Genomic DNA, 25851 nt, shown 5'->3' with positions numbered 1-25851 from the left:
ACATCAATGTTCTGTGGATAGTTCATAAAACTAAGGGAGTAATATTAAGTTTCTAGCTGTTATGTCCATTTGGTGCCAAACGCGTTTAACAGTCTGTAGATAAATCCCTGTATACAGTGTGCACTAAATAAGGAATGTTTATAACTTCCCTAACTTTTCATTACACCACTTCCAGCAAATTGGTTAAAGGCCTAAGGATCTGACCTTTTGCATCGTGTTATCCTTGAGCTTTATTTGATTCAAATATTTCATGTTTGATACCATGAAAATTTCTGTTGTAAGAAAAAAAAGTTGAGTTCACACAATGGTCACAGATGATAAGTTATCTTGATCACGAAAAAAGAATGATACAAACACGTGATTGGAAATATATTAGTGATTTTAATAAGTAAGGATACACGTTGACATAGGTGAAAATATTGAAAGTGCAATTATGATCCCCTACGTGCAGTATTTTGCCCCAAAATGCCCCTTTATCTTCAAATTTTCGATTTTTTATGTCACAGACTTTGACGGTCATGTATATGTAAACCATGAATCAGGAATTTGTTAGTAGCTTTTAGATATAAACACTGCCTTATTATGGGTAGAGAATAAAATGTGTTCTAAGAATTCCAAGAAGCCAAGTGCTGAAGTACAAGTGGGGAGTTCCCTTTGAAATCTTGAGTCCTTTAATTTTCATTTTGTTCAAAAAAAGAAAGAAAATATATACAAGTGCTAAAATATCACAGATCACAGATACAATAAGTTCATATCGTAGCGTATGTTTTTAGTAATAAAATGGGAAAAAATTAATCTATCCAACAAGCTCGTCGTGCATTTCTTTGGACAATTTAGCCAAAAGTTTGTGAACCTCTCGACATTCGGTTACGATATGACCATAATAAGTGCACTTTTTACAATAAGTTTTAGCTAGGGGACATTTTTCCGATTTATGAGTCTCTTCCATACAGTATTTGCATCTGGGACATTTCTCCGTTTCATGAGAATCGCCACAATTATCGCAAGTAGGGGGCGGGCCGTCCCTTTTCTTTTTCGTTTTTTTCGGGGGAGGAAGGCCTCTCAGTCGATTGGTGAAATGTTTCAGATTTTCTGCCATCTTTGCTAGGTGTCTTCCAATAGTGGCGAGGTCTAGCAAAATTACTCCACCAATAAGAACGCCACAGATAACGAAAGGGGGCGTTGTCACCGCTACCACCACCTCTGTTTTAGCTTCTACAGGTACGGGTTTCGGAATTTTCTTTTGTACTGTGATTGCACTACCTGGAAAATAAAAATGTAACGTGTTCATAATTTAATGAAAGATATCACTTCTGCAACAATTTCCTACCGTTCACGCATGAGCCTTGCAATTTCATTAATGCAAAAGAAAGGCATTGGTGTTTCACCATTTTCAAATACAAAATTTCAGCATCAAGGGTTTATTTATTTTCTTTAATGAAACAAAATATAATCATATGAACAATGCTTCTCATTTTAAATTTTTTTTCATTAAAGTCATATAAAGTTAAGATGATTTTTCTTATTAATTAATTTCGTTAATTACCTTCACAGTCAGTAATTTGCGGCGCCCATATTCCATATCGATTGCAGTATGTGATTCTCTCAGTGCTACCATCTACAAAGACCGTCCCGTTGTCACAGAAATAGGTTAGTTGTGTTCCATAAAGGATGCCGCTTCCAAATCTCGTGGCGTTTTTCACCGATGGCTCTTGAGTGCAATCTACCACTGCAAGAAAAAGTTTGTTTTCAGTATTTCTGTCGAAATTCGTCTAATTTACCTTCAAACAATTTTTTATCCAACTGTAGTAAACTTAGGCCTTTAAAATGTTAAATGTAACATGAGAGTTTGTAAGATAAACTGACACTACGAGGGCATTTTCAAAGACGTGATCCCAATATCAAGTGTAATCATCATCAAGCAAGTATGGTATGTGTCCTTTTCCGTAAAATTCCATAAAGAAATCAACAATGTTCATTAAAGAAGAATAAGATATTGAACTAAATTTTCTCACCGGTTGTACGAATCATTGTAAAATTCCATCCCCCGTCTTTACATATAATGGTCTTGAAGAATGTACCGTCTTGGAACTTGAAGCCAGCTTCTGTGGACACGGTGGCTATTGTCCCCGAGGCCGTGCTGTTTGTGTCTAAAAATGCCCGATCTGGAAGTACAGGCAGGCCACTGCACGGTCCTGTGATCACTGTAAAATGAAGGAATGCCACGGTTAGATGTATCCTTTTCTCTCTCAGTTCGTAAATGTATATACTGTACAATATAATATAATATAATATAATATAATATAATATAATATAATATATGTACATTCGCTACTTTTTTTCTGATAAAGCAAAGAGTGCTAAATGCCTAGAAATGTTTAATACTTTTTTTCGAGGAAATAAAAAATCCTCCTTGAACGACTACAGGTTATGTCTTGTGATTATTAAGTACATTTCGAAACTCTTTTATTCCTTCCATTCGTTTTTCTTGAGTTTTAGAGACGTAACAGGAAATTCCCAGAATATTATGGCACATGCTAAAAGAGCTCACGCAATGTTCCGAGTTTAGAATTTGAACCGTCGAAACACGAGAGAGAAATAGAGAACAGGTATAAATAAGGAATCGTATCTCATGTATCTCCTTCGTACAACTAAGAAGTGAAATATTCCCTAAAATACTGGAACTTAGTTCGTTGTTACCTTCACAAGGCGGGAACCCGCTAGGATCTGGTGACCAAGTCTTGCCATATGTACACGATGTCAGTTTGTGTGTTGTTTGGTCGTCAGGGAAACGCATATTTCCCACACACTGGTACTCTACTTCGCCACCATACCCGGTGTCATTGGCAACAATAATGGTGTTGTTGATAGGGGGAGTGTTGGGGCAGGTCTTTTCTGGAAATAAAAAAAAAGATGAATCAGATGACATTTTCTAAAAAATATTTTTATATGTATTTATTTTTTACGGAAAGCTTTGTACTTTTGTCTTCGGTAGGAAGGACTACCTTTAATCTATCTTTGTTGATTTGTAAAGAATTCCCAATATACATTTTAAAAAGTAGGTTGCGAACAATCATCACGATCTTCATACGGATTCTGCATTTCACGTTTCGTGACACGTGTTATCAGTGTTTTCTAGCTCCTTCTTTATAATTAACTGAGATGCACATTCAAATGTCAGAAGTAACATATTGCTTCTACTTGATTGCACCCTCCCTTTTTCACCTCGCAGTGATATTCACGCTTATATTACTTAGGGATACTTGGTGAGCTCCAATCAATGAGAGAACTATAGGCACTAGGTTGAACTCAATATGTATGCAGATTTCTTTTTGGCTACCAGAATAGACACACTGAGTTGATGCCCTGAGTTGCAGAGAATGCTGGGCACTACATGCCCGTGGTAGACGTGTGTTTCCAGCGCCCTCTGAAACACAGGACGAGGATGGGAGGGGTTTACCTCATCACCGTCATGTCTTTGCCATTATTGGCTTATAGATGTAGGGTAACGTATATATATCAAATTGCATGAAAATAATTACTTTGACAGTTATCAGTGATGGCATTGCTCCATGACATGTCTGACTGACAGGTCATTTGTTTCGTGGTACTGCCGTCAGGAAATTCGTAGCCAAAATAACAGTAGTAGGTGACAGTGCTGTATACAGTAAGATCGTTGTCCAATGTACGGCCTAACTGGATACTTGGGAGTGTATTCGGACAGGACAGGGCTGGAAATAGCACAGAATAAAGAAGAAAATTTCGTGTATAGTGATAAAGCATGAGTTTAAATTATGACACGGTCAATGTCAACAGGAAAATCACAAGTTTCATAAGATATATATATTTCTAATGAGCGTTAGTATTTTAAGCTGAACTGTTTCGGAAAAAAATCACAAATCTAAGTCTTTGTTAAAGAAATGAAATTTCGCACTACATACTATATACTTTTTTTAATCCCTTAGCCGCCCAGCGGCACCCAAAGTCTTTCTTACCTGCACACGATGCAGGCATGGCGGTCCAGGTAGAGTCACTTTGACAGGTGACTGTTTTACTATTAGTACCATCAGGATACAAGAACCCAGGCTGGCACGTCAGTGTCACCACAGTCCCTTGGGTTGTTGTATTAGTATCTGTGTATGCGTTCGTCACCGGCGGTACAGCAGGACAAGGTTTTTCTGAAACATATATAAATATACCAAATACAAAAATCTATATTATAAAATCATATTTTTAAGATATATACAGAGATTTGTCAAAACAAATCTGGATACGCACTTGTTGTGACAGCACAGCAATTTTTACAGAAACGCATATCAACCCGTTTAATACCAAGAAATGTCAAGAAAAAAGCAACTAAAAGGAGCAATAATAACGCATTTTGAAGCAAATAGCATTTACTACCCTCCATTGTATTTTCAATTTTCTTGGAAGAAGAACAAATACTAAGCTCGAAAATGCCCAGTAAGTCTGTTTTTTAAATTAAAATACTACAATTTTGGTCTCTATCAATCATCATAACAATATCTTTACATTAATACATTCTGGCAGCAAAATGGCCTATACTGATTTTTTTTGCTGACATTTTGCCGATTGAGCGTAAAAAGTCTAATTTTATATGGAAAGGTAATATTGCGTCCCATACCTGTACAGTTGCCTAGTGTATCATTCCATTGTCCATCTGGTTGACATTCGACAACCTTGGTTTCGGCAGCATCAGAGAACATGTAGCCGGAGTTGCAGGTATATTCGACCGTTGTAGGGTTGAGGTTTCTGGATGTTGACTGCTCCACGGTGTCGAATGGAGCACAGGCTGAAAGACACCCGGATATCTAATTAATTCGTGGTATTATATTCTTCATTTCATTCGTTTGTTCTTTTAATCATTTTTAATTAGGGTTTGTTCATTGGCTTCAACGATCTTAAGATCATCTTACTAATGGAACATGATTCAAAATATAAGTCTACTGAAATCATTGTCATAATAATTGATCAGTATTGTCGTAATGAAATGAGATTCCAAGAAGCAATAACTTACTAGCGCAATCTATGAAAGTGTCATTCCACTCGCCAGAATTATCACAAAGATAAGTGCGGGCAGTATCAGTTGAGTTGAGATAGAAATATCCGGCCTGATTGCACGTATACGTAACTACCGCACCGACGCTGGTGGCGTTAACGTCAAATGTGGAGTGCTGGTTATTTGGCAACGGTGGGCAACCTCAAGAAAACGAGCAGATTCCTCAATAAAAATCAAATTGTTGCTACTGCCGTTTAATCTACAGTAAAGTCGCCAGTCAAGCAAAGATTAAATCATATAGTAGTATAAGAACTACCCTATTTGCGGTTTGAATGGTATAGGATATGTAGAAAAATCTCATTTCCTTTCATTTTAGTAAATTTTTTCAGGGTATGGGTTAAGAAGGCAGTATCGTATTATTTTTCTTTGAAATACAGTTAACTTTATTCCATTAGGTCCGTAATATTTTGGGTAGTATATACACGTAAGCTGACCTTACTCATAACTTATAACAGTACACCTGCACTATATATTCTTCAGCAAATTTATAACGCGTTTTGCTTATCCCACTTTATGTAATGCTTGTGTGAGATGTACACACCTAGAAGTATAAAAACGCACTTACTAGCCCCGACTTGGCATATAAAAGGCAGCATATTACTGCAACCTGTATTTTCCCAGAATCCCCCGGTGACCAGTTTGGTACAATCTCCATTGGCGTCCGGCTTGTTGTGCCATGCGTTCCAGAAGGTAAAAGTCGCTGCTGACCCTCCGACCCACGTCCAGGTGCCACTTTGTCGTTTGAGTCCAATCCAGAAGTTGGCTGTGCCATACCCAGATCTGAGACATTAAAGAGTGTAATCTACAGAATACGTTAAGACTTACTTCAAAGAACAAATGACAGTGAGACACCAAAGAGGTGCTTATACCTTTAGAATAGAACCACGATTCAAATATGAAAGTGCATCCTATGATCAAACACGGTATGTGTTGGGTAACCATTAAGATGTTCGTGATACTATCTAAATTATAGTATCTGAACGATGTGGACACCGGGAATGCATAAATATCAATCTCTAAAAAGGTAAAAAGAAATGCAAAAAGCCCATTTTTTTTTAATAAAACAAAAATTTCCATTTGGAATTCGCAATTGATGAGCATTAAGAAAATACCGTCACATTGGTATTAGTAATTCGTGATTTAGGCTTTAAAATACTGCAGGCGCTGTAGGCATTTTTGAATTTAATATACTGACGCCATTGATCCAATGAACATGTTTTTCTGTGAATCGTCTAATTCAGCCAGCGTTCCTCCGCTAACAGTGGTCTGGCAGAAGTTCTCTGCATTTGTAAAGGTTTTGACTCCCTGGAATATTCTGTAGCAGTGCACACCATTCGGCTCCCATTGCTTGGGGCACCCATTGCCTGTGATACATAAACAACACATTTATTAAATGATACAGACAGCGTGTGTTCGGTGTTCAGGGTGAATAATAATAATAATAATAATAATAATTTTATTAACGTCTCACGTTTTAAATAAATAAAACCCACCCTGCTGAGGGTTATGAGAGACTAAAACCCGTGCTACTGCATTTAAAATTCAAAGAAGTTCATTAAAATTGTTACTTATCAATAAAATACGTAAAAAAGGATATTATAAATAAAACTTTAAACCCTCTCTTTGTTGTTAACTTTGCTTCTTTTCCACATCATTGCATGTGCTTTTTTTGCTGTATAAAATTGTATTTGTTCGTTTTGCATAAGAAATATGTAAGAATGTGTTCGGTGTTCAGGGTGAAAGAGCCCAAGACCTATTGGCAAAGAATTAAAGTGACAAAGTGTACGATTTTAACTCGTGTTAAGTAGTTTAGTTTTCCGTACCGATGTGGCAACAAACAACAAAGTACATTTAACACTTCTTGGTGTACGTATCTGAAGACGAATAATGCTTTTGGTCATATTTTTGGAAATAAATGCCAGAGTTTCGATAGATTGTAAGCGGTATTATTCTGCATATCACAGGCTCATTGCATTCTTCTTTAGTAACCGCCACTTGAATGTGAAATTGATTTTATATGGCGTAGTTCGATCCACAAAGGTGTAATGGCGGATCGAAAACGAAAAGTTGAAAATGAGAAAAATGCATCTACTTGTGCCTCCTCGTACATAATATCACTACTCACGTTTGGTTCTATAAAAAACTTACCGATTCACCTAGCTGTGTTTATCTTTTACTATATTATTTTCTTATATTTTGACAAAACTTACCGTGAACACTGTCCTGTATCTTCAACATCCACCCAAGTATGCAAAATACCTGGAACAAAACGGATACGTGATAAGACCACTTATTATCGTTAATTTTGATTCGTCATAAAGTCTTGGTTTGCGCAAGGCATTTAAACTTCACACCTTACCGTGATTTTAGCCATCTTCCACATGATATCTCTAAATGTCCTTTTACGTGCAAAAGCGGACTGTGAAATTGTCAATATAGAACGAGTATCGACCTTGATAATTCAGACACCTCACTTTGCTAATGATTTATGTATTAGAATGTAATCGCATATGTTATGATCGATATTGGGAATAATAGAAATAATCAGCTGCCTAGAACTGTTGACAACTTGTCAAGGCAATATTCAGAAGGACTTTAACATAATGTTTTTTTTAAAGAAAACCCATAGTTTAAAGGGTTTGATTCATTCGCTGTCGGTTCTCAGACAGTGTATACCAAAAATATTTTCTTTTTTATCATCGCAAAAGTCTAACGTGCTTGTCTTTGTAAAACTATTACATTAAATTTAGTGTTAATAACACATAAATGATTTCGCAACAGATTCTCAGTAACAACTATCACATTACATCTAGCAATGTGAATGGATTATTAAACAGTCACAGAAGCGGAGATACGGGGTGGTATATTTCGAGGCATTAGACTTAAAGTATTAAATTAGGATATTTTTAGGAGAACATAGAGATAAATCGTTTGTAAATGATACAAACAATTGTCCCCATGTTCTCCTTAAAATGGGTATATGAGACAGTTATCATAAAGGTCTTGACTTGCTAAGTTAAGCTTTTTTATTCAAATAAAAGATGTAATGTTTATAACCGCAAAACATAAAAGAAAAATTGTATTTGCTGGAAACCTATTCTGAAGCAAAGTAACATAACTTACTGTTGTTTTCAAAGCTTGTGAATGAAAAGCGAAGTGAAGTAAAGCAATTTTTTTCATGGAACTCTATCCTCCCCCCCCCCCCCCCCCCCCCCCCCCCCCCCCCCCCCCCATCACATTTTTATTTTTCTCAGTGATTAGTCTCCTACTTACGTGTTTATAAGACGCAAAATTTGCTTAATGGCGTAATGCACGCAGACTATACAGCACATTTTAAAGGTTAACAAAGCAAATTACAAAGACACTACTTTGCCACACACGTTATTAATCAGATTAATCAGATATTTGTCGCCTTAATTTAAACCCTGGGATTCGTAAATGCCATTGTAATTACCATCATTAAGTATTTAACGAGTAGATTATCCTGATGCATGTGGGCTGAATTGTTACTGATAGTTACAAAGATAAAAAACTACGAAAGCAAAAATAGACATTTCGTTAAAGGGTTGCAATCTGTTTTAATGCCATTTTTTCGTTATTCCAATAATTTGTCAGCGATAAGGGTGAACCTGACTGTGAAATTCTGTGTCAGGAATATTGTCTAAGATACAAGGTGGCAATACGAAAATCAAACGCTAAATATGGCGAATTTGTACTGTTATGTAACAGAACTTTAAAGAATGCAACTCTAAAAATATCCGTGAATAAAATCTGTTAGCTTTAATTTGTTGCCTTACTGCTCTCTACATTATTTCTGGCTCAACCCCCCCCCCCCAAAAAAAAAAATTAATAAAAATAAATAAATAAATAAATAAATAAGTAAATAAATAAAACATCCCGCTTGATTTAACGCTGTTGCAAGCCTATGGTTATTTCGGATGGTCCCCGTTAGTTAATGTAGATTAAATAGCTGTTTTGTCTTCCATGTGTGTTTAAGAACTTTGTTTTATGAATAATACAGAAACAGGCATCTGTATCCAGGCTTTTTATTATAATGCTGTCAAACGCGCCAATAAAACATGTATATTGAAAGGAAGTGCACTCTTGCTAAAAATAATGGAATATTCCAAAAGGTTATTGCATCTACGATTTCAATATGTTCAAACTAAGACAAAATGTAACTTACAACCAGCTCATTAGTGTTTTATTATAATCCCATGATCTATCTTCAAATTACAGTATATTTGTGGATATTTTTCGTCTTGGTACTTCCTAGTGATAAATTATAAATTTGTTGAATTATCAGTAATTTATAGAGAAAAGCAAATGTTATGTTCAAGAAAGCAAGGATTAAAGGAAAAAAGAAGTATCACCCAAAGGTAATGCTATACCATTCACAGTGTAATTATCTCGGGTAGCTGCCACAAACCCAGATGACGTCATCTATTCTACGAGGTACTGACTTAACCAGTTTCTGGAGCTTGTTGGCTCAGATTAACCCACCCCTCGACAAGAAGGTCTGTTTCATCCCATCTCGTCTAGTCGGCTAGACCTCTCTCCTCCTTACAGTACGGTCTAGACCATCCTAACAGTGCTCCATTGGATTCAAAGCAGAAAAAAAACAGCCCAGTCAACTTGCTCAATTTCTTGGTCACTGAAGAATTGTTTTCTTCTGCGATCAAATTGAGATGGCCCATTGCCATGTTGTAATAAAAAAGGTACGGCCAAAATGTTTCCAGAACTTTCGCTGAGAAACCCCACACTGGTTCAAAGTTCATAAGGAATGACAGTCCAAAGGTGGACAGAACCACCACTGTGGGCAACAGTTCCCATCTCACGGTCTCCAGCTAATCTCTTCCAAACCTGAGATGAAGCATGGGGTCTGCTGACAATGCCGCGAATAGGAAATCTTGCTTCATCAGAAAACCAGACATATGCCTCCAGTGAAGCATTTCACGGCAATGTCGGGTACATTCCTAGCGGCGGTTCTTTCTTTTCATGGTAAAAAAAAAAAAATCCTATGAGTTCACCATGGCCCAGGCCACGAATCAAAAGTCTGCTTTTGACTGATCCTCTGGAAACTCGGCTTATTGTTTTTACACTATTCCGCAGACAATGTGCTGACAATGATCTCTTTTGACGATACATCTTGCAGAAGATACGACATTCCCTGACTGTATTTTTACAAGAACGACTTGTAGTGGTGCCTGACTGCACATCGTGATTTGTGCAAAACCGTTGTTGGATTTTACAGACGGTTCCTTGAGCAATTCCAATGTAAACAACACATCCCCACTATTTGCCAAGCTCTTCTCTGGCATATGGGACGAGGCATTGTCACTCACATGGTCGCTCACCTGCTGTGCAAAATTTGACTTGCAACGCCTGCGTTAGAGACTTAAACATACATGTGACTTTACATTCTGCTTAGACTTGACACACAGGGCATACATAGGGCACACGGGGCATGAATATTTTTAATCAGTGATCTAACACTTTTAAGTTCTTACGTAATTTATGATAATAGAGCAAACCCTTTACTGACAACACCTGCACTTCAAAATATGAAGCAACTTGTTTTAAACACTATTTTCACTTCATCACTGTTCCCAGCCGGTATTCTGGATCTCTATAACCATTTTTATTTACATAATAAACTGTGTGTTCTTTTCTATAAATCCAGTGTGTTCTCCAACAGATTTTGTAAATAACTCTGCCTTCGTAGTCTCTTTCCCTAGTCTGTAATGTAAGTTTGTTCTATTTTGGTAGTGGCCGTTATGATTGTTTGAGTCGACCAAAGCTTCTTTTTCCTTTGTTGTACTTGGTTCAGGCGATGTTAAAAATGCTGTCTGTATAACGATCAAATCAGACAGGAGCTGGCGTGTGTCATAGGGGCGGATCGTATTTTTATGGCAGTCTGTACTAGTTCCGCATCCCATGTCTGCGTTTACCTCCACGGTAGCCAACCCACCCAGTCACTACTCTGTATATTCCTGGCCAACTGCGGTAGACTATGCTTCAGTATACTTGTTCGTGTATGGGCTTATCTGAAACCAAAGTTTTAGATATATAACGTTCAATATTTCACACAAAGGAGAAAGGTCATGCACCACCCTAAGTATTATCGGATACTGTAAAACCGCGTCTCTACATTCAGCAAGTCTCTGGTAGTAGACAGACGAGTTTCCAGGTACTTAGGATGAAGACCTTGTGAATTCAGTTGATGTTCATTTTTAGTTGTCACCATAAGCATCTGAAGATAAAACTTGGTAGTGGTAATAGTGTTAGGAGGCTTTGCACAACCTACCAGTGCATGTACATGTCAGTGTGTACCCGGTAGGTGCACTCACAATATGACTGCTTAATTCCCAACCCCGATCCCCTGTTAGAATATCATAATTTTAATTAAAATAGAGAGAAATATTAATAAATTTGATTTGATAAAACCGTTGCCAGTTAATATTTAGAATTATGTTTCGCGTCAAATCTAATTTTCTCCTTTACAAGAATCATTGCTTGACCCGTCCCTGCACTAAAATTCGATATTTCTAATTTAAAAATAAATTAATTTAAAATATTTGGCCAGACATTAAGCCGCCAGAGTCTTTCTGGCATTTCATAATGAATTATAGACATGAGATTCTTTCATTTGAGGGTTTTGAATTGAGAAAGGTAGGCTCTTTACATGGTATCTAAATATAAAAATACGACTTAAAAACATTTTCTAATGCGTATTCATGTGATTTACCTTTAAAAACAAATCACCGTAACTGTCACAAGTTAAACGATCTTTGTTCTAGATGAAAAAGAAAAAATATTTTCAAGAAGCCAGAAAAGCACCCAATGATGTTTACAAAGAAACAATAATTAGCTACATGCTATTCGACAATACTTACTGTCAAAATCGCGTAATATTCCACTTCCGCGCGTTCTTTTTTTGTAATAAATATATCTTGAGGCTGTCTCACTAGCGTTTGAACTGGCTACAGTAGCATAAATAGTCAAATACCAGAAACGAGTTGCGCATCAGTTTGATATTGATCTTACTCGTGCAAGGTGTGCAACGTGTTCTTCATTCCTGACATTTAACCTTGTGCGTCATATAATCATATTACAAAAGACAAATTCAAAACAACAACAATAATTGATATCTATTTGGTTTGACTGCAGAGTGGAAACAAAATGTCTTCTTTATGAATTGATTACTGCCGATTTATCATTTTCATTTTTATAAATACGCATTAATAGAAGATGACGCTGTCCTTATCACTGAAAGTGATAATCATCACTCTAAGAACTGGTCTGTCGGATTTCTTTTCTTCATTTCTGCAAAACTGCTGGTAATCAATAATCTCCTCTGTGGAGGAGGATAGTTAGTGGCGGATTTCGGTGGGAGGGGACCCCCTGCCCACCCCCCATCGGTTTCTGAAAAAAAAAAACAAAAAAAAACACCAATATCCCTCTTGAAATTAGAACTTTGACTAGCTGAACCGTAGTTCTAAACCGTACTTAGGCAACGTTTGCTTTCCAAAACACCCGAAGTTTTCGGGGCCCCTAAGCGAGCTCCGAACCCCATGCCAATGGGTCGAGGGACGGCTTCGCATCCGAGCCCTAGCTGTCATTAGAAAAAAAAAAAAAAAAAAAAAAAAAAAAAAAACTCTGGACCCGCCCCTGGATAGTGATGCGTGGTTTTATTGAGACTTCACATTTCACTGCGTACATGGACGCTCCCGATCATTATCATCATTGCTTTTGACTCTACTACCCGTGTATTGCCATCGTTATTAAATTTGAGTTACAAAGCCAACACGTTACTGTTTCTTGCTTATAACATGTATTTCTATAACATTTACATTTCGATAATGTTGTCCATGATGAAGTTCACAATGCAAGCACCTGCGGGTCGACCCATCTGGCTCAGCTCGGATCACTGCAAGGGCTGAAAATGCACCATACCTGTTTTCCGAAGTCAGTCACGTGTCGTATCTCCTCTCTCACACACACAAATGCACGTGAGCAGTGCTGGGACAGGCTCAATAAATTAATCAATTGAGCATGTTGCAAAACGTTAAGGTGTGCTTTTAGATCAATCAATCATTCTTGCAATTTTCATTAAGAGTATCACCAAGCGTATTACCTAGCTGTGAAAAATTGCTTTATCTCAATAACCCGACTGAATTCAACACATCGGTGAAACATTGTTTGACACCGAGTCCTACTAGTACTGCTTTTTTTTATGTCAATGCATGTTTGAGTTTTCATCTGGGGTATTAAAATTCAATTTATTTCTGTTCTGGTAGATAGATTAAAGGTACACGCCATCAGAGTTACCCACCAAAATGGATTTTCCGGGAAAATAAGCAATTTCTTCTCCTAATCATTTAGCCATCCCTCTGACTGGCCAGTCATTATAACAGCGACCATTTTCTTATAAGCTCCAATGGAAATATCAACATCAGTTATGCTTCACAAAAAATATTTAAGGGATTAAATCATTTTTAAGGTGTATGTAAGATTTTATAAAAAGCTGTCGAAGTATAAAATGGTATTCACCTTCATTCACACACACAGGCAGCAGACTCTGTCACACCTTGTTTTGGGCCTGTTGTGCCGCCCATTTTCAATCAGCATAATAATTTTCTTTTCTTAATTTCCAATCATTCCTAAAATACTGAATCCCAGAAACAAAATTATTTAACTATGCTTATCAAAAATATTTTATTTTGTTTTTATACATACAAATATTACACAGGCAACAAGTATATATTTCAATTTTATATTGTATATCCATATATTACATATATAAATATGGTTTGTTTCATTCACAGTAAATTCAAAGGAAAGATAAATCAAATCCACTGAACAGCTGAGTTGAATTTGAAGAGAGTCCCCCATCTGTCCACTCCTGACATTTTGTATTTTTTAAAATCATCAATTTACAATCAAATGAAATAATGTTACATAGTGAGCATTAAACTTATTTGAGGGGATCTTTCAACAAACCTTATGGCCTTCTGTACTTTTCTTGATGTAGTGAAAAATTAAGGGGGGGGGGAGTAAAATGCCATCACAAATGATGGCCGTAGGATGAATGAATGAATGAATGAAAAGATTAGCATCATTACTGCTGGAATGAATATCCTGCCGTGACAAGCAAGTCATTTATCAGTTGTTCACCTATTTCCACCAAAGTCTCAGGAAGTCAAGATAGGCAAATAATTATCTTTTGTCTGATAAACGTGATCATGGGTTATCGTGCATCCAGACTAGTTGTATGGAAACAGCTTGACAGGCATTGGCCACGTGAGTTCTAGAAAAAAATAATCACTCAGCTATTAACTAATGGCTTTAGGATGAGTTAAATCAATACAACTTAATAAAATGCCCAAAAAAGTCTATGTGCTGATATGTAAAAAGGAGATTAACCTGTTCTTGTTTCATTTTTATCCATATGTTACAACCAAAGACTTAGAAATCATTCATTTCACAAATATTACATATATGGAACATACTATTATTATTATTATTGTTACAAAGTTTTACAGAAATTCTTGAAGTTTTTAATATATCAATCAAGCCACATAAGTTTGACAAATATTACATTTGTGAAGTATACTGGTACATGTAGTAAGCTATTTTAAAAGATTTGACATTTTTCCTCTTACCACTATCCAAGACAACTTTGATGGGTTTTTGGTAAGTATTAAGATACTCCACAGGTTTGCTTATGCATGTGGTATCATTTTCTACCAGATAATTTATAACATCTGTAAAAAGACATTATATATAATTTGAAAAAAAAAGGCATTAATATGGATAAAAAATGTCATTCATATCAATCATGATATTGTATTTCCAAATAAACTGATGTATTCTATTGAATGTATATCCACTACTTGTCCATTTCTGAAAATGTGAATTTGAAATTGTAATAGGGTTTTATAAAATATCCTATAAAACACCAAATAAGGTAAATTATGTAAAATTAATAAAAATAACCAACCTTGTTGTGGTAAATGCTCTGGTACTTTCTCGTGAAGTGTATCTAGTGCATTTTTAAAGTTTAACTGAAAAGACAAATAGTGTATATTAATTTGCAATTTATTATGATTTAGAAGAAAAACTCAATTAAGTTTAGTAGAAAGAAAATACAAAGAAAGTGAACATTCTTAAAAAATTATTAAAAAAAGAAACACCCAAATAAATTTTGAAAAACCCAAGTGTACTGCTCTTACAAAGACATCAAGTGCATGCAAGTCTACTAGGGTATCTACAGTCCCTATAAGACTTTGAGACTAAAGGTGACTTTAACTCACCTTTGGCTGTTTTGCTAAATAGGTACCAAGATGGAGGAACTGGGACAACATATCTGTTACTAGTTTATCAGCTGCCTCACTAGGTTCATACAAGTCTAAATTTGCAGACTTAATGTCCAGTATTTTGTGTGTCCACTGGTTGTAGAGTCTCTCTGGAACGTTTGACTGTTAAGGAAAATATTAATGTCAAGATTTTAAAACTATTTTTGAGAGTATTGTAGGCACTTGTGTCAACACAGTCTTTTTTGAAAAGTCCATTAAAATGAGTGTGTTTGTTGACTTAACTGGTGACTTTAACCCACTGAAGCAATAACTTCATCAAACAAGGTTGTAAATATCACCAAAATGTCTGAAATATATTGATTTTAGGTTTTTTTTAATTAAAGGATATATCATGGGAAATAACAAGTATTTTGGCAGCCTCAAGAGGTCCCTCTTGCTTCTCAATGCTTTTCTGCATATCTCTAACAACCTCTGTGATCTTTTCATTAGAAGTCTGAAAGGATATAAAAATGTTTCTTTGTAGGTATTCTGTTACACACGAATGCCAAAAGACATTTGTATGAATGGACTTTATATTCAAGATAACCAAATGATAGCATACTGAAGGATTATCACTGTTTTTAAGACAGTACCTTCTATCACGATACTCCATACCATTTGCTCTTAGTGATTACAATTATGACAATAAGAAGAGGAGTAAGAACAGCATTTTATTAATATTAAAATACTAATAAATCAACAGATGTAATCAATAAGTTAATAGGTAACAAGATAGATTGGTAGGTAGATAAATAAATGAATTTGTGTAAATATAATCAAGCAAAAAAAAAAAATAAATAAATAAATAAAAGGCATGAGATGGGTCAAGCATTTTAACCTCACATAAATTCAGATGGTGCCAAAAAATAGACCTTCCAAGGTAAACAGGGTCAGATTAAATAAGATGTAAATTAGACAGCATGCACCAGCCAAACTATAATCTTTTCTTGAATAACATCATCTTTCAAAATTAAGCAAGTATGTTTGTCTTAGACAGAACTGTATGACGTCCACAAACCAATGAAATATACAGCCAAAAACTTATATAATCAGACATACATGTACGTACCTCCACAACATGAGCACAGTGCTTTGGATAAAGCAGTAATAAACCAGTAATCCCTTCCCCTTGCAGAGAATTGTGTAGATTTTTGAAAAAATTGTCATAGTAATCTGCAATGGAAAAGACCAACATATTTTGATAATATAGCTAAATAATAGGTTTACATTAATTACATGAATTTAATATCTTTTTAGAATAGACTTCATTTAATAGCCTTATAATGATTTATCCACCTACTAGCCATTGGGTTATATGTTTATAAGCAAATATGATGACCTTTTAAAATACTTACGCCCAATTTCTTCTTGGCTGCTACAGAAATCCTCTCTTAGTTTGCCAACATACACAAGCCTGTGTAACAGATTTTTCTGAGAAAATAAAAATAAAAGACATTTAGGTATAAGTCAAGCTAATAATAATAATAATAATAAGCAGTAAGCAACTATTTGACAATCTGTGGGAGTAGGCAGGGTAGAAAATGATAAAATATCATCCTTAAATGTGCTGTAATACTATAGACACTGAAATTGAAACAAACTTTTCATTTAAAAATAATATCACTAAATGCTTCCTTCTTTCAACAATCTCACCCTTTCTGTATCATTCTTATACCGGCGGTCCATTTTTGCTTCATAAAGAGTTGGTAGTGGAAATTCAAGAGGCTGTACACTCTTTCCCTCCTCTGATTTTAAATCAAAATCCCCCTCCCCTTCCTTGTCTGGAGAATGACCACGTCGCTTTCCCGCAGATGTACGATGGGCCATGATTTCAGCCAAAGCACTCAAAGTTTCATCAAAAATTCACTTTTGTTCTAGTTTCCAACTGCCTAAATTAACTATAGCATATATATTTTCTACGCTTAGCTTTTCTAAAAATAGAGACTTCCAATATGGCATTTCCCCTAGTTACGATCAGTAACTCATAAAAACCTTTTGAATGCACCTGCTGTAAGCACTGCATTCAATATTATTACATCTATCCAAAAACAGCAATTGTTCCCTCCTGACAACCAGGCATCTCGTCCAAATAGATCTTTTTCACTGGTGGCAAGAAAATGTGTTTATTTTATCGGCTAATGGACTGGCATATATAAATGAGCAAGAGTAGACAATGGGCCACCAAACAATGAATATTGGCCATGCAGTCAAATTACAAACTGACATAGATCAACACACTCTTTACTTCACTGTCCAAGAACAACAAACTTGGTAAACATTTAAGTAAACATGAATCTGTAAGGCACACCACCAAGGTACATTGTAGATAATTGCTTTCTTATTCAGTTTAGGTAGAGAAATCTAAAGAAAGACATGCTCAGTTATGGAAGTTATAAATTATAACTTCCAGAATTCTAGTATGAACTGGACATTTTGGTAGCTTTAACAGTTTAACTGACAGGAAAAATATCCATTAAGAAAAAAATGAAAAACATGATGAAAAAGGGACAAATTTCCATTTGTGGGAAAGGTAAGTATAATTATCTTTTCTTTTCTTTTTTCTTTTACTTAAAAGCTATCATAAGCACCATAAGTATTTTAAATTCAAAATGTCTACATAACAGTTCCATTAAAATAACATAAAGACTATGTATCGCAACAGTTTCTGAACTGGGGCAGACAGAATCCATCTTCTAGGGCTTCCAGAAGACAGTCAGAATCTTTAAATTTTTCTGTCAGGAGACAGTTAAAAGTGGAGGATGGGTCAATAAAGTTATTTTGGAAGACTGTCAGAAAATATCTCTGGATCCGCCCCTGCTGAAGATTTTTTAAAAAAGTTTTTTTATATAATTAGGAAAGATTTGTTTTTCAGTGTTATGCATCTTCTGGTGGCCAAGTAGTGAAATTATGTGGAAAACTTACAAATATTTTTGGGACAGCAGAATTTAAGTACAACCTGTAAATTGTCATACTTTGAAAAAATGGGAAGATCTCTTTATTGGTTTCATTTAAATTGACAATAGACAACTTGTTAATGTAAACAAAATAGTTATATCATAGACGTTGGGGGAAAAACATACTTTGTCAGTTTTTGGGCCTAATATGTAGGTTCTATGCCAAACAATAATAATGTGCCACTGCAAATAGGGCCTGTCAGCAAGAGAAAATCCTTCAGCTTGTTGGAATATGAAGAACTTATAAATTAACCAGTTATACATTGCCTTGAACAAGTAAAACCAAGATACAGATTGCACATAATCTTGGAAATAAAAGATGCCCTGGTAATGTTATCTACACAACACAAGAGCGGTATTTGCACTCTTCTTTTGTAGTTATACTGGCACCAGTGTATGGAAGTTCACATATAATGGCCTAGGTAATGGACTGAGCATTTAGTTATATTCTGAAATGAGTCTTTTGAACATATATTGTCAGAAGGGATATTTCAACAAATGTTCTATTGACTTCTTTGTTGCACCTTTCTAGATTTTAGGCCTAAGACATGACACATGAAATTGGTCTATAAGCTCCATCTCAACTAGAAGTGTTGCAGATTAGAGCACTCAGAGAATACCTTATTGTTGTTTAATAACATTCAGCACTAAGACTAGCTTTCAGGTATTTAAGCAGCTTACAATTTTAAGCAAGAATTTATTTCTCATCTGATATAGAGTGAATCATTTTCAAACTGATTGGCCTTTTTCACTGACACAGTTTTAAATGCATAATTTTAGATTAGATTTCTTTTGATTAGTTTATTTGTTCAAACATAAGACCCATGCCTCACTAATAACTTATTTAGTCCCCGGCTAAAAATATTAAATAACTGATGATTTATTTCAAAATAAAATACCAGTATCAATATTATTTTAACAGAAGAAAAAAAATCATTAACTTAAAAACAGAATCCAGAACATTTAAAAATGTTTTTTTTAAATAAGATTTCAAAATGTTATAGTTATTTTTTTAACAAACAATATAATGATACAAACTGTAAGGGATAACAACTCTTCATTTTCATGGGGAAAGTGCCATAAAATGGATTTTCCTTGGGAAAACAACACATTTCCCACACTTACCAATGGTAAATGAATCCATTCCAACATTCAAAGTTAGAGTTCTTGGGGGCCGTAGCAATAGTCCGAAGGTTCATTGGTCAGAATGTTCACTATAGAACCTTTGGACCAATGAATCCTTGATTAAAAAAAAACATGAAAATGTTACCATTTTTTGACCAATGAACCTTCAGACCAATGAACCTTCAGTCTATCATGATATCCCCAATTTTTTTCCATTTATTTGATCATTTGTTTTTCTTATTTTAAGTTAGTTTCTTATTTTATTTTTTTATTACATATATATATTTTTTAAAATAATCTCTTAAGAGATTAACAGTTTTATAGATGGTAGCCATCTATTAAGGTCCACATGGTCTGATGGCAAGCACAGATTTCAGTATGATTTCAATAACTGCCATTTTGGTGGTCAAATGGAATTAATTATAAAGGTTGTGTATTGTGAAATTTTGAATCTCATTAGAAGAGCTGTTATCCCTTTAACTTCACATAATATTTGGGAAACTCTATAAATGCAAACTGGCACTTATTTTAAGACATAAGTATCCCTAGTATAGTTTCTTCAAACCAAAAGATAGATTGCACATATTCTAACACTTTAAAGCATTTCAAATATCATGTAAATACACAAATTATGAGAAAAGATAACAAAAATAAAATCAATCTTTTGAAAACTAGCTTTTGAAATAGCAAGTGGTTAATTATGTTAATTACAGAGAGAAAATGAATCTTAATTTTGAATACAAAATAAGTGGCAGAATTTCAGGGGCTACACTGTGAAAAGGCAGTAGATACACGTTTACCCTTGGTAGGAAAAGCTAATCATTCATGGTCGGTGTCTTTTATCTAGTCACAAGTCATCCACAAATATTGTGGACATATGATGTGTGCTGTGGAATATTTTTTGAAAATTATCATTGTTAAGCACGCTCATTTTCGCACCTTTTCGAGTTCCTCCATTCGCTCCTTTATGACATCATACAAGGATTTTAAGTCATTTTCAAATGGAGAATCTCTGTCGTCGATGAAAGTGGTCGCCATTTTGAAGCGGTCTCCTTGCCGACAGCAAGTCTCTCGAATGTGTGATTTGTGAAGACTATATATAATAATAATTTCTTATCAAATAAAATGTTTTTATTAAAATTAAACATGAAATTTTAGAATAAATAAAGATATGACCATTATATGGTTAAAAACATAAGTGAAGGTCGTCACTCTCACTTCCGTTGTGTTATCGAAATGCTGCACGTCTCCGCTGCCTGAAGATGTAAGATTCAAAATTTTAAAATATTACAAATTCAATTGGCCAATTTGTTACTTTCAGCCAATTAATTTGAAACAGAAGGACCGTCTTAAAACCCTTTATATTTGAATCCTTGAAAATAAAAATATGAGGCCATATAATTATTACAAGCAATTAGCCACACTGTTATCTAGATAGCACTAAATTATGATGGGATTCAAATGAAAAAAATGTTTTGGGACAGCACAACACTGTTTCAAATTAATTGGATTTGACATATAAGAGTTGGCTGAAAGTAACATGAGCCCTTTAGGTTAATAGGGTTTCAACTGACCCATGTCCAATAGTACATGTCGCGTGCGTCTGTGTGGAGATAGATTTTGTTGGAGGTTTGTAAAAGTTGAAAGTGACATGACTCTAAGGTCACGTCAACTTCGTTTATAAGGGTCTACTTATTCAGCTGCGAAAATCACACGTAATGCCTATTTCATGTTTTATAACAGTGTCTTTTGAGAGACAAGCGCGACATGGGTCGTGTCAATCTCGCATCTGTGGAGTTCAGTAAGTGGCGAAAGAGACACAGCCATGCCATTTTCGGCTCTCAAAGCTCTGTAGTAAAAGACGAACTCGGCATAGGCCTTGTCGTTTTCGCATGTAAAGGGGCGTCTAAAAGACGCACGCGTAGGCTCCTATGGGCCATGGTAGTAAGGAAGTCAAAAATTACTTGTTTCTTTCCAAAGACTGCCAGCTTTGTTTGTATTCTTGGTGATGTTATTTTCATATTTCAACTTTTTGTTTAATATTTTCAAAAATCAGAAATGCTGCTGCCCTGCATTATGTGCTTTTTATATTTACTTATTTCCCTTTTATTTAGTAGACTCTTTTTGGGGATAAACAAGATCAACTCTTCCACATACCGACAGCCATCAAATTAGATCACTGGTGAGGACTTTGCAGAAGTTTATTAGACTTTTAGCACCTTGGCTTAAATTAAGAAGTAATGATGTAATAGTGAAAAGAGTTTAATAATTTTGTTTTGTTTCTTATAGTTAAAGAACTCAATCAGGTGAGATGGGATGAGATTTTTCTGACTTCTGACAGATTTACGACGTATGGGATCCAAATATATTGATCTAGGTAGCCAAAGACCCCACACCATATTTTCCGACTTTTTCACTAAATGCCAGTCTCATCCCTGATAAATGCATCAGTTTTTTTCATTAGAAAGATTTGTAAAATTATATTGATTTACATGGGGTGAGATATCATGCCATAAATCTTTTTGGTTACATTGATTTTTTCTGTATAATGCATATAGTTTGGAGAGATGTCAGTTTACAACTGATAAATGCAGTGTCCTTGTTTTTCAGATATGTTGAATTTTGAAGGCAGACTAATACATTCGATTGACTTTGTACCTGAAAGCAAAGATGTAGCCAGTAAAGCCAAGCCAAAAGAAGCATCAACCATATATGGTGTTCATCTATCTATAAATGGAAAAGAGGCAAGAAGTTTTTATGAAGAAGTAGTGGAAAATGTGACTGACAAAAAAGTGGGGACTTCAAGCTTAAATAGACCAAAAGAAAAACCAAAAAATAAACATCACAGCAACCATAAACCTTCAATTAAACCTTCATTGTCTCATTTAAATAATTCTTTACTTAAATATGCACAGATGGGCGAGTTGCAGTCAGTTCAAAAGTGCTTACAAGATGGTGCAGAATTGGATCATCAGGATGGCTATGGCTGGACAGCCCTCATGTGTGCAGCCCATGCTGGACAAATACAAGTAGTGCAATATCTGATGACTGATGCTGGTGCTAATGTATATATATGTGATAAACAGGGACAAATGGCAATAGATTTAGCAATTAGAGGAAAACAGACAGAAATCTGTAAGATTTTGAGAGACAGGAACAATCAATCTGATGATAATGACGATGGTTCACAGACGCTACAAGAAACATTTTATTGCAACATTTGTAAATTAGATTTTCAGGAAACAACTAGAGCAAATCACGAGACTTCAACTCTGCACTTGTTTAATAGTAAAAGGAAACCTCCAGGCACATTGTACTTTATTCCTGAATCAAACAAAGGGTACCAGATGATGGTAAAACATGGCTGGGACAAAGAAATGGGACTTGGCACACAAGGACAAGGGCAAAAATTTCCAGTCAAAACTGTTCTGAAAAGAGATCGCCTGTGTTTAGGAGCCAAGACTGAAGCCAAATCAAAAGTTACACACTTTAATGCTTGTGACACATCAGCAGTCAAACATCCAAAGAAAGAAGATAAGAGGAAGATGAGACACAATACTAAAAATAAAATGATTGCGGAAAAAAGATTGAAAAAGGACAAACATTGGGAACAAAATTTACGGAGATATATGGACTTTTAAAGACAGCATTTTACATTTATTTTGACAAATAAAACCATGTCACACACTACCAGCATGAGTTCTCATTAGAAAAAAGGTTGAGCATTAAATTAAAAAAAAAAAGATTCATAATAAAGCATATGCCTTTTTTCTTTCTCAATAAATATAGTTAACTCCATGAATATGCAGAGGGAGGGGTGGAATTAATTTAAATACTGCTTTATCTCTTCTGGGTTGAAATGAGATGGTTTATAGTAATATCTGGGCTGATACCTGCTTGATGACTTATGACACTAGATTAAATTGGCCTATCAAATGGCAGTCAATCCACTGTCACTTCAATCCAAGGTGTTGTGCAGAAATTACACAACCTTTGTTGTTGTTGACATTCAGTCATCATCTAGGACAAGCAAATAACTGAAGATGTGTTAGAGCAGGGATCTTTGTATACACGAAGAACCATCATCGGAAAATCATTGAATGATATAGTTTTTTCATTAGACTGCTTTCATGCTGAATATTAACAAAGTAAAATTTCCATACCTTTTCAAATTTTTACCAAATACATTTAAGATGTCCCATGACACTTGCATAGGTAAATTTGACATTGATATAGCTTCCAAAAAAAAAAAAAAAAAATAATAATAATAATCATAAAAAAAGACAAATAATTGCCCCAAAAAACAGATATGATAATACATTTTAGAAAATTATTTGGTCATCTAGACAGCTGATATCATGTAGTCTGATGCATTGTGAAGCTGTTTTGGTCTAGTGTATACATTCTTGTGAACCAACCTTCTGAGATATGTGAATACTGGTATGCTATTCATGTTTCATCTTTACCTGCCATTAATATGAAACTAATTTTTCTGACAAGCAGGACAATAACCTCGTATTTACCAACTGGTGGGATAATGATGCTTCCTCATTAGCCAAGTGCATACCAGGTAAATCTATTAATTAACTGTCTTGTATTGAAAACGACAAGCAGACTCAACTTTATGTACTCCCCTGAAGGTCGTTTGCCCAAATGAAAGTGAATTAATTTAATATGTCCCCATAGTGATTGTGACAAAAACCTTGTAATCCTACGTATTCTGCCGTTTTTGGCTTTGCTTCACCAAGGCTTCTGAAGTCTGGCTGTGTGGAATAATGTTTTCTTGCTTCAATTAAAATTTATTCACATACCCTCAGTAATTGCTGCATACTGTATATTTCCAGTTGAATATTAATCTATATGGTATTTTAAAGGAAAGTTACTGCTCGAAGTTAAAAACTTTAATAGCCAAAAATTATTTTGAAAATAAAGTATAAGGGCTTATTTAAAGTTTATTGCACACCATAAAGATAATTTTGGAAATTTTCATTATGTCAAAAATGTCTTTTTTTTGTGTCAAAACAGTGCTGTTCTGATAACAAAACTTGGAAAATGTGTCCGATCCAATGCTTTAAGTTAATTATCAAAGAAACATTATTGACAGTGGGTCCTATGAAAAAGGCATGGCAGGATATGATCAACATTTGTTGCGTTTCATAAATTGTACATAATACATAAACATGTCAATCTAGTGCATATTTAAATTTAGCCAAGTACTATTTTTATTATATATTTGAAATAGTTACATGTATCAACTTGTCTTTCATTAATTATGAATTATCTTCATTCAGATGAAATAACCCTTAGACAACATTTGACAAAAAAAAAAAAATTTAAAATATGCCAAGAAATATAATACGATTCGTAATTATCATATCTGCATGATCAATTCAGTAAAAAAAATGTAATAATAAATATATCTGATCAATTTAGTAAATAATAATAATAAATATAGCTAGATGTCTACATTATTTAAATTATTCCAAGTGCAGTTTTGGAATTAAGTCTGATCATTTATTATTCATTTCTGTTAAGTAATTATACTCCTCTGATAAAATGTGGCTACCAGGTGCATGTGCTGTCTGCATGCAGCTATACCACAGGCATAGCCATAAATGCTTTGCATTTTTAGTATTTATAAAATGTGTTTATGAATTTTGCCATAATTCCTGGGTTTTTAATTTGTTTACATGATACCTTCCAGAAAATGTGATATTCATTTTATCGTTGCACCTCTTGTCCAGAAGTACGATTTACAAATACTGGGTAAAAACTGGGATCTGCTGCACCCTTTGACTTTGTGATTGCGTTAGAGAAGCCACTCTAAGTTTCAAACAAAATATAAGGAAGTTATGAGTTGATTATACTCACTTAGTAAAAATACTTATGTAATTATTCCTTTAAGTTTACTTAGAGTCAGTGTACGTTTGGTTTAATTAACAGAACATTAAAATTAACGATTTCATATTTCGTGCAAACCTATCCAAATACCTGTCGCATTCGCTTCTGATTGGTTCATTTCTTACTTCGCGGATTGTAGCTTTGGTGTTAACATTATGGGATGGCAATGGTGGGCGCGTGATTTTGAACAATTGGGAATGCAATCCTCAGGAACAGGTAAGATTCGCTAGCGGTATTTCTCATAAATTAAACTCAACTTCAAGGGGTCATTATGCAATAATGACCTTATCATCCGTCCGTATAATGGTGCAATGGAAAGGTCGACGAGCATGGAATGGCTTGCGATGAAGACCTCTTTACCGACTATGTCACATTTTCACGAAAAATACTTGCAAAATACTCGATTAAAATTAACATTAACATTGCATCGGGC

The 25851-nt window shown here is 34.9% G+C and overlaps 3 protein-coding genes and 1 long non-coding RNA gene across 5 annotated transcripts; 1 reads left to right on the top strand and 3 right to left on the bottom strand.

Annotated features, from left to right (window-relative positions):
* Nucleotides 1-361: 361 nt before the first annotated feature.
* Nucleotides 362-7541, bottom strand: LOC106167596 (protein lev-9). The gene is made up of 12 exons (XM_013546399.2): nt 7440-7541; nt 7291-7339; nt 6276-6444; nt 5646-5860; nt 5039-5221; nt 4646-4813; nt 3996-4178; nt 3543-3731; nt 2701-2895; nt 2016-2204; nt 1547-1729; nt 362-1263 (listed from the first exon to the last, which is right to left on the bottom strand). Exons 1-12 carry the CDS (start codon nt 7461-7463, stop codon nt 797-799), a joined length of 2214 nt encoding a protein of 737 aa, XP_013401853.2. The 5' UTR covers nt 7464-7541; the 3' UTR covers nt 362-796.
* Nucleotides 7542-9110: 1569 nt separating this feature from the next.
* LOC147763353 (uncharacterized) lies at nt 9111-12716 on the bottom strand. Its single transcript, XR_015332668.1, has 2 exons — nt 11977-12716; nt 9111-11127 (listed from the first exon to the last, which is right to left on the bottom strand). It is a non-coding gene; the product is annotated as an uncharacterized LOC147763353 (long non-coding RNA).
* Nucleotides 12717-13779: 1063 nt separating this feature from the next.
* LOC106167620 (testis-expressed protein 47) lies at nt 13780-20600 on the bottom strand. Of its 2 annotated transcripts, none has more exons than XM_013546454.2 (8): nt 20457-20600; nt 16794-16869; nt 16508-16611; nt 15788-15892; nt 15397-15555; nt 15084-15147; nt 14746-14847; nt 13780-14390 (listed from the first exon to the last, which is right to left on the bottom strand). In XM_013546454.2, the coding sequence occupies exons 1-8, from the start codon at nt 20553-20555 to the stop codon at nt 14347-14349; spliced, it is 753 nt and encodes a 250-aa protein (XP_013401908.1). In that variant the 5' UTR covers nt 20556-20600; the 3' UTR covers nt 13780-14346. The 2 variants fall into 2 exon arrangements, with proteins under 2 accessions (XP_013401908.1, XP_013401906.1); XM_013546452.2 differs by lacking the exon at nt 20457-20600 and adding an exon at nt 17092-17750.
* Nucleotides 20601-20762: 162 nt separating this feature from the next.
* LOC106167619 (G patch domain and ankyrin repeat-containing protein 1) lies at nt 20763-23304 on the top strand. Its single transcript, XM_013546449.2, has 3 exons — nt 20763-20781; nt 21632-21699; nt 22128-23304. The coding sequence occupies exon 3, from the start codon at nt 22130-22132 to the stop codon at nt 23156-23158; it is 1029 nt and encodes a 342-aa protein (XP_013401903.2). The 5' UTR covers nt 20763-20781; nt 21632-21699; nt 22128-22129; the 3' UTR covers nt 23159-23304.
* The last annotated feature ends 2547 nt before the right edge of the window (nt 23305-25851 follow it).

This window comes from Lingula anatina, chromosome 2 (assembly GCF_051362555.1).
Source record: "Lingula anatina isolate TDL-2025a chromosome 2, LinAna3.0, whole genome shotgun sequence".
Taxonomy (NCBI): Eukaryota; Metazoa; Brachiopoda; class Lingulata; order Lingulida; family Lingulidae; genus Lingula; species Lingula anatina.
The sequence above is the reverse complement of the archived record's forward strand: the minus strand, read 5'-3'. Positions and strand labels throughout refer to the sequence as shown.

Coding starts and splice junctions, on each gene's coding strand:
- LOC106167619 (XM_013546449.2), top strand. CDS start 22,130: ATGTTGAATTTTGAAGGCAGACTAATACATTCGATTGACTTTGTACCT.
- LOC106167596 (XM_013546399.2), bottom strand. CDS start 7,463: ATGTGGAAGATGGCTAAAATCACG. Junction 6,445..7,290: donor GATACAGGACAGTGTTCACG/GTAAGTTTTGTC, acceptor TATGTATCACAG/GCAATGGGTGCCCCAAGCAA. Junction 2,205..2,700: donor CGGGTTCCCGCCTTGTGAAG/GTAACAACGAAC, acceptor TTCATTTTACAG/TGATCACAGGACCGTGCAGT.
- LOC106167620 (XM_013546452.2), bottom strand. CDS start 17,265: ATGGCCCATCGTACATCTGCGGGAAAGCGACGTGGTCATTCTCCAGAC. Junction 16,870..17,091: donor ATAAGAATGATACAGAAAGG/GTGAGATTGTTG, acceptor TTATTTTCTCAG/AAAAATCTGTTACACAGGCT. Junction 15,148..15,396: donor ATTTAGCAAAACAGCCAAAG/GTGAGTTAAAGT, acceptor TTGTCTTTTCAG/TTAAACTTTAAAAATGCACT.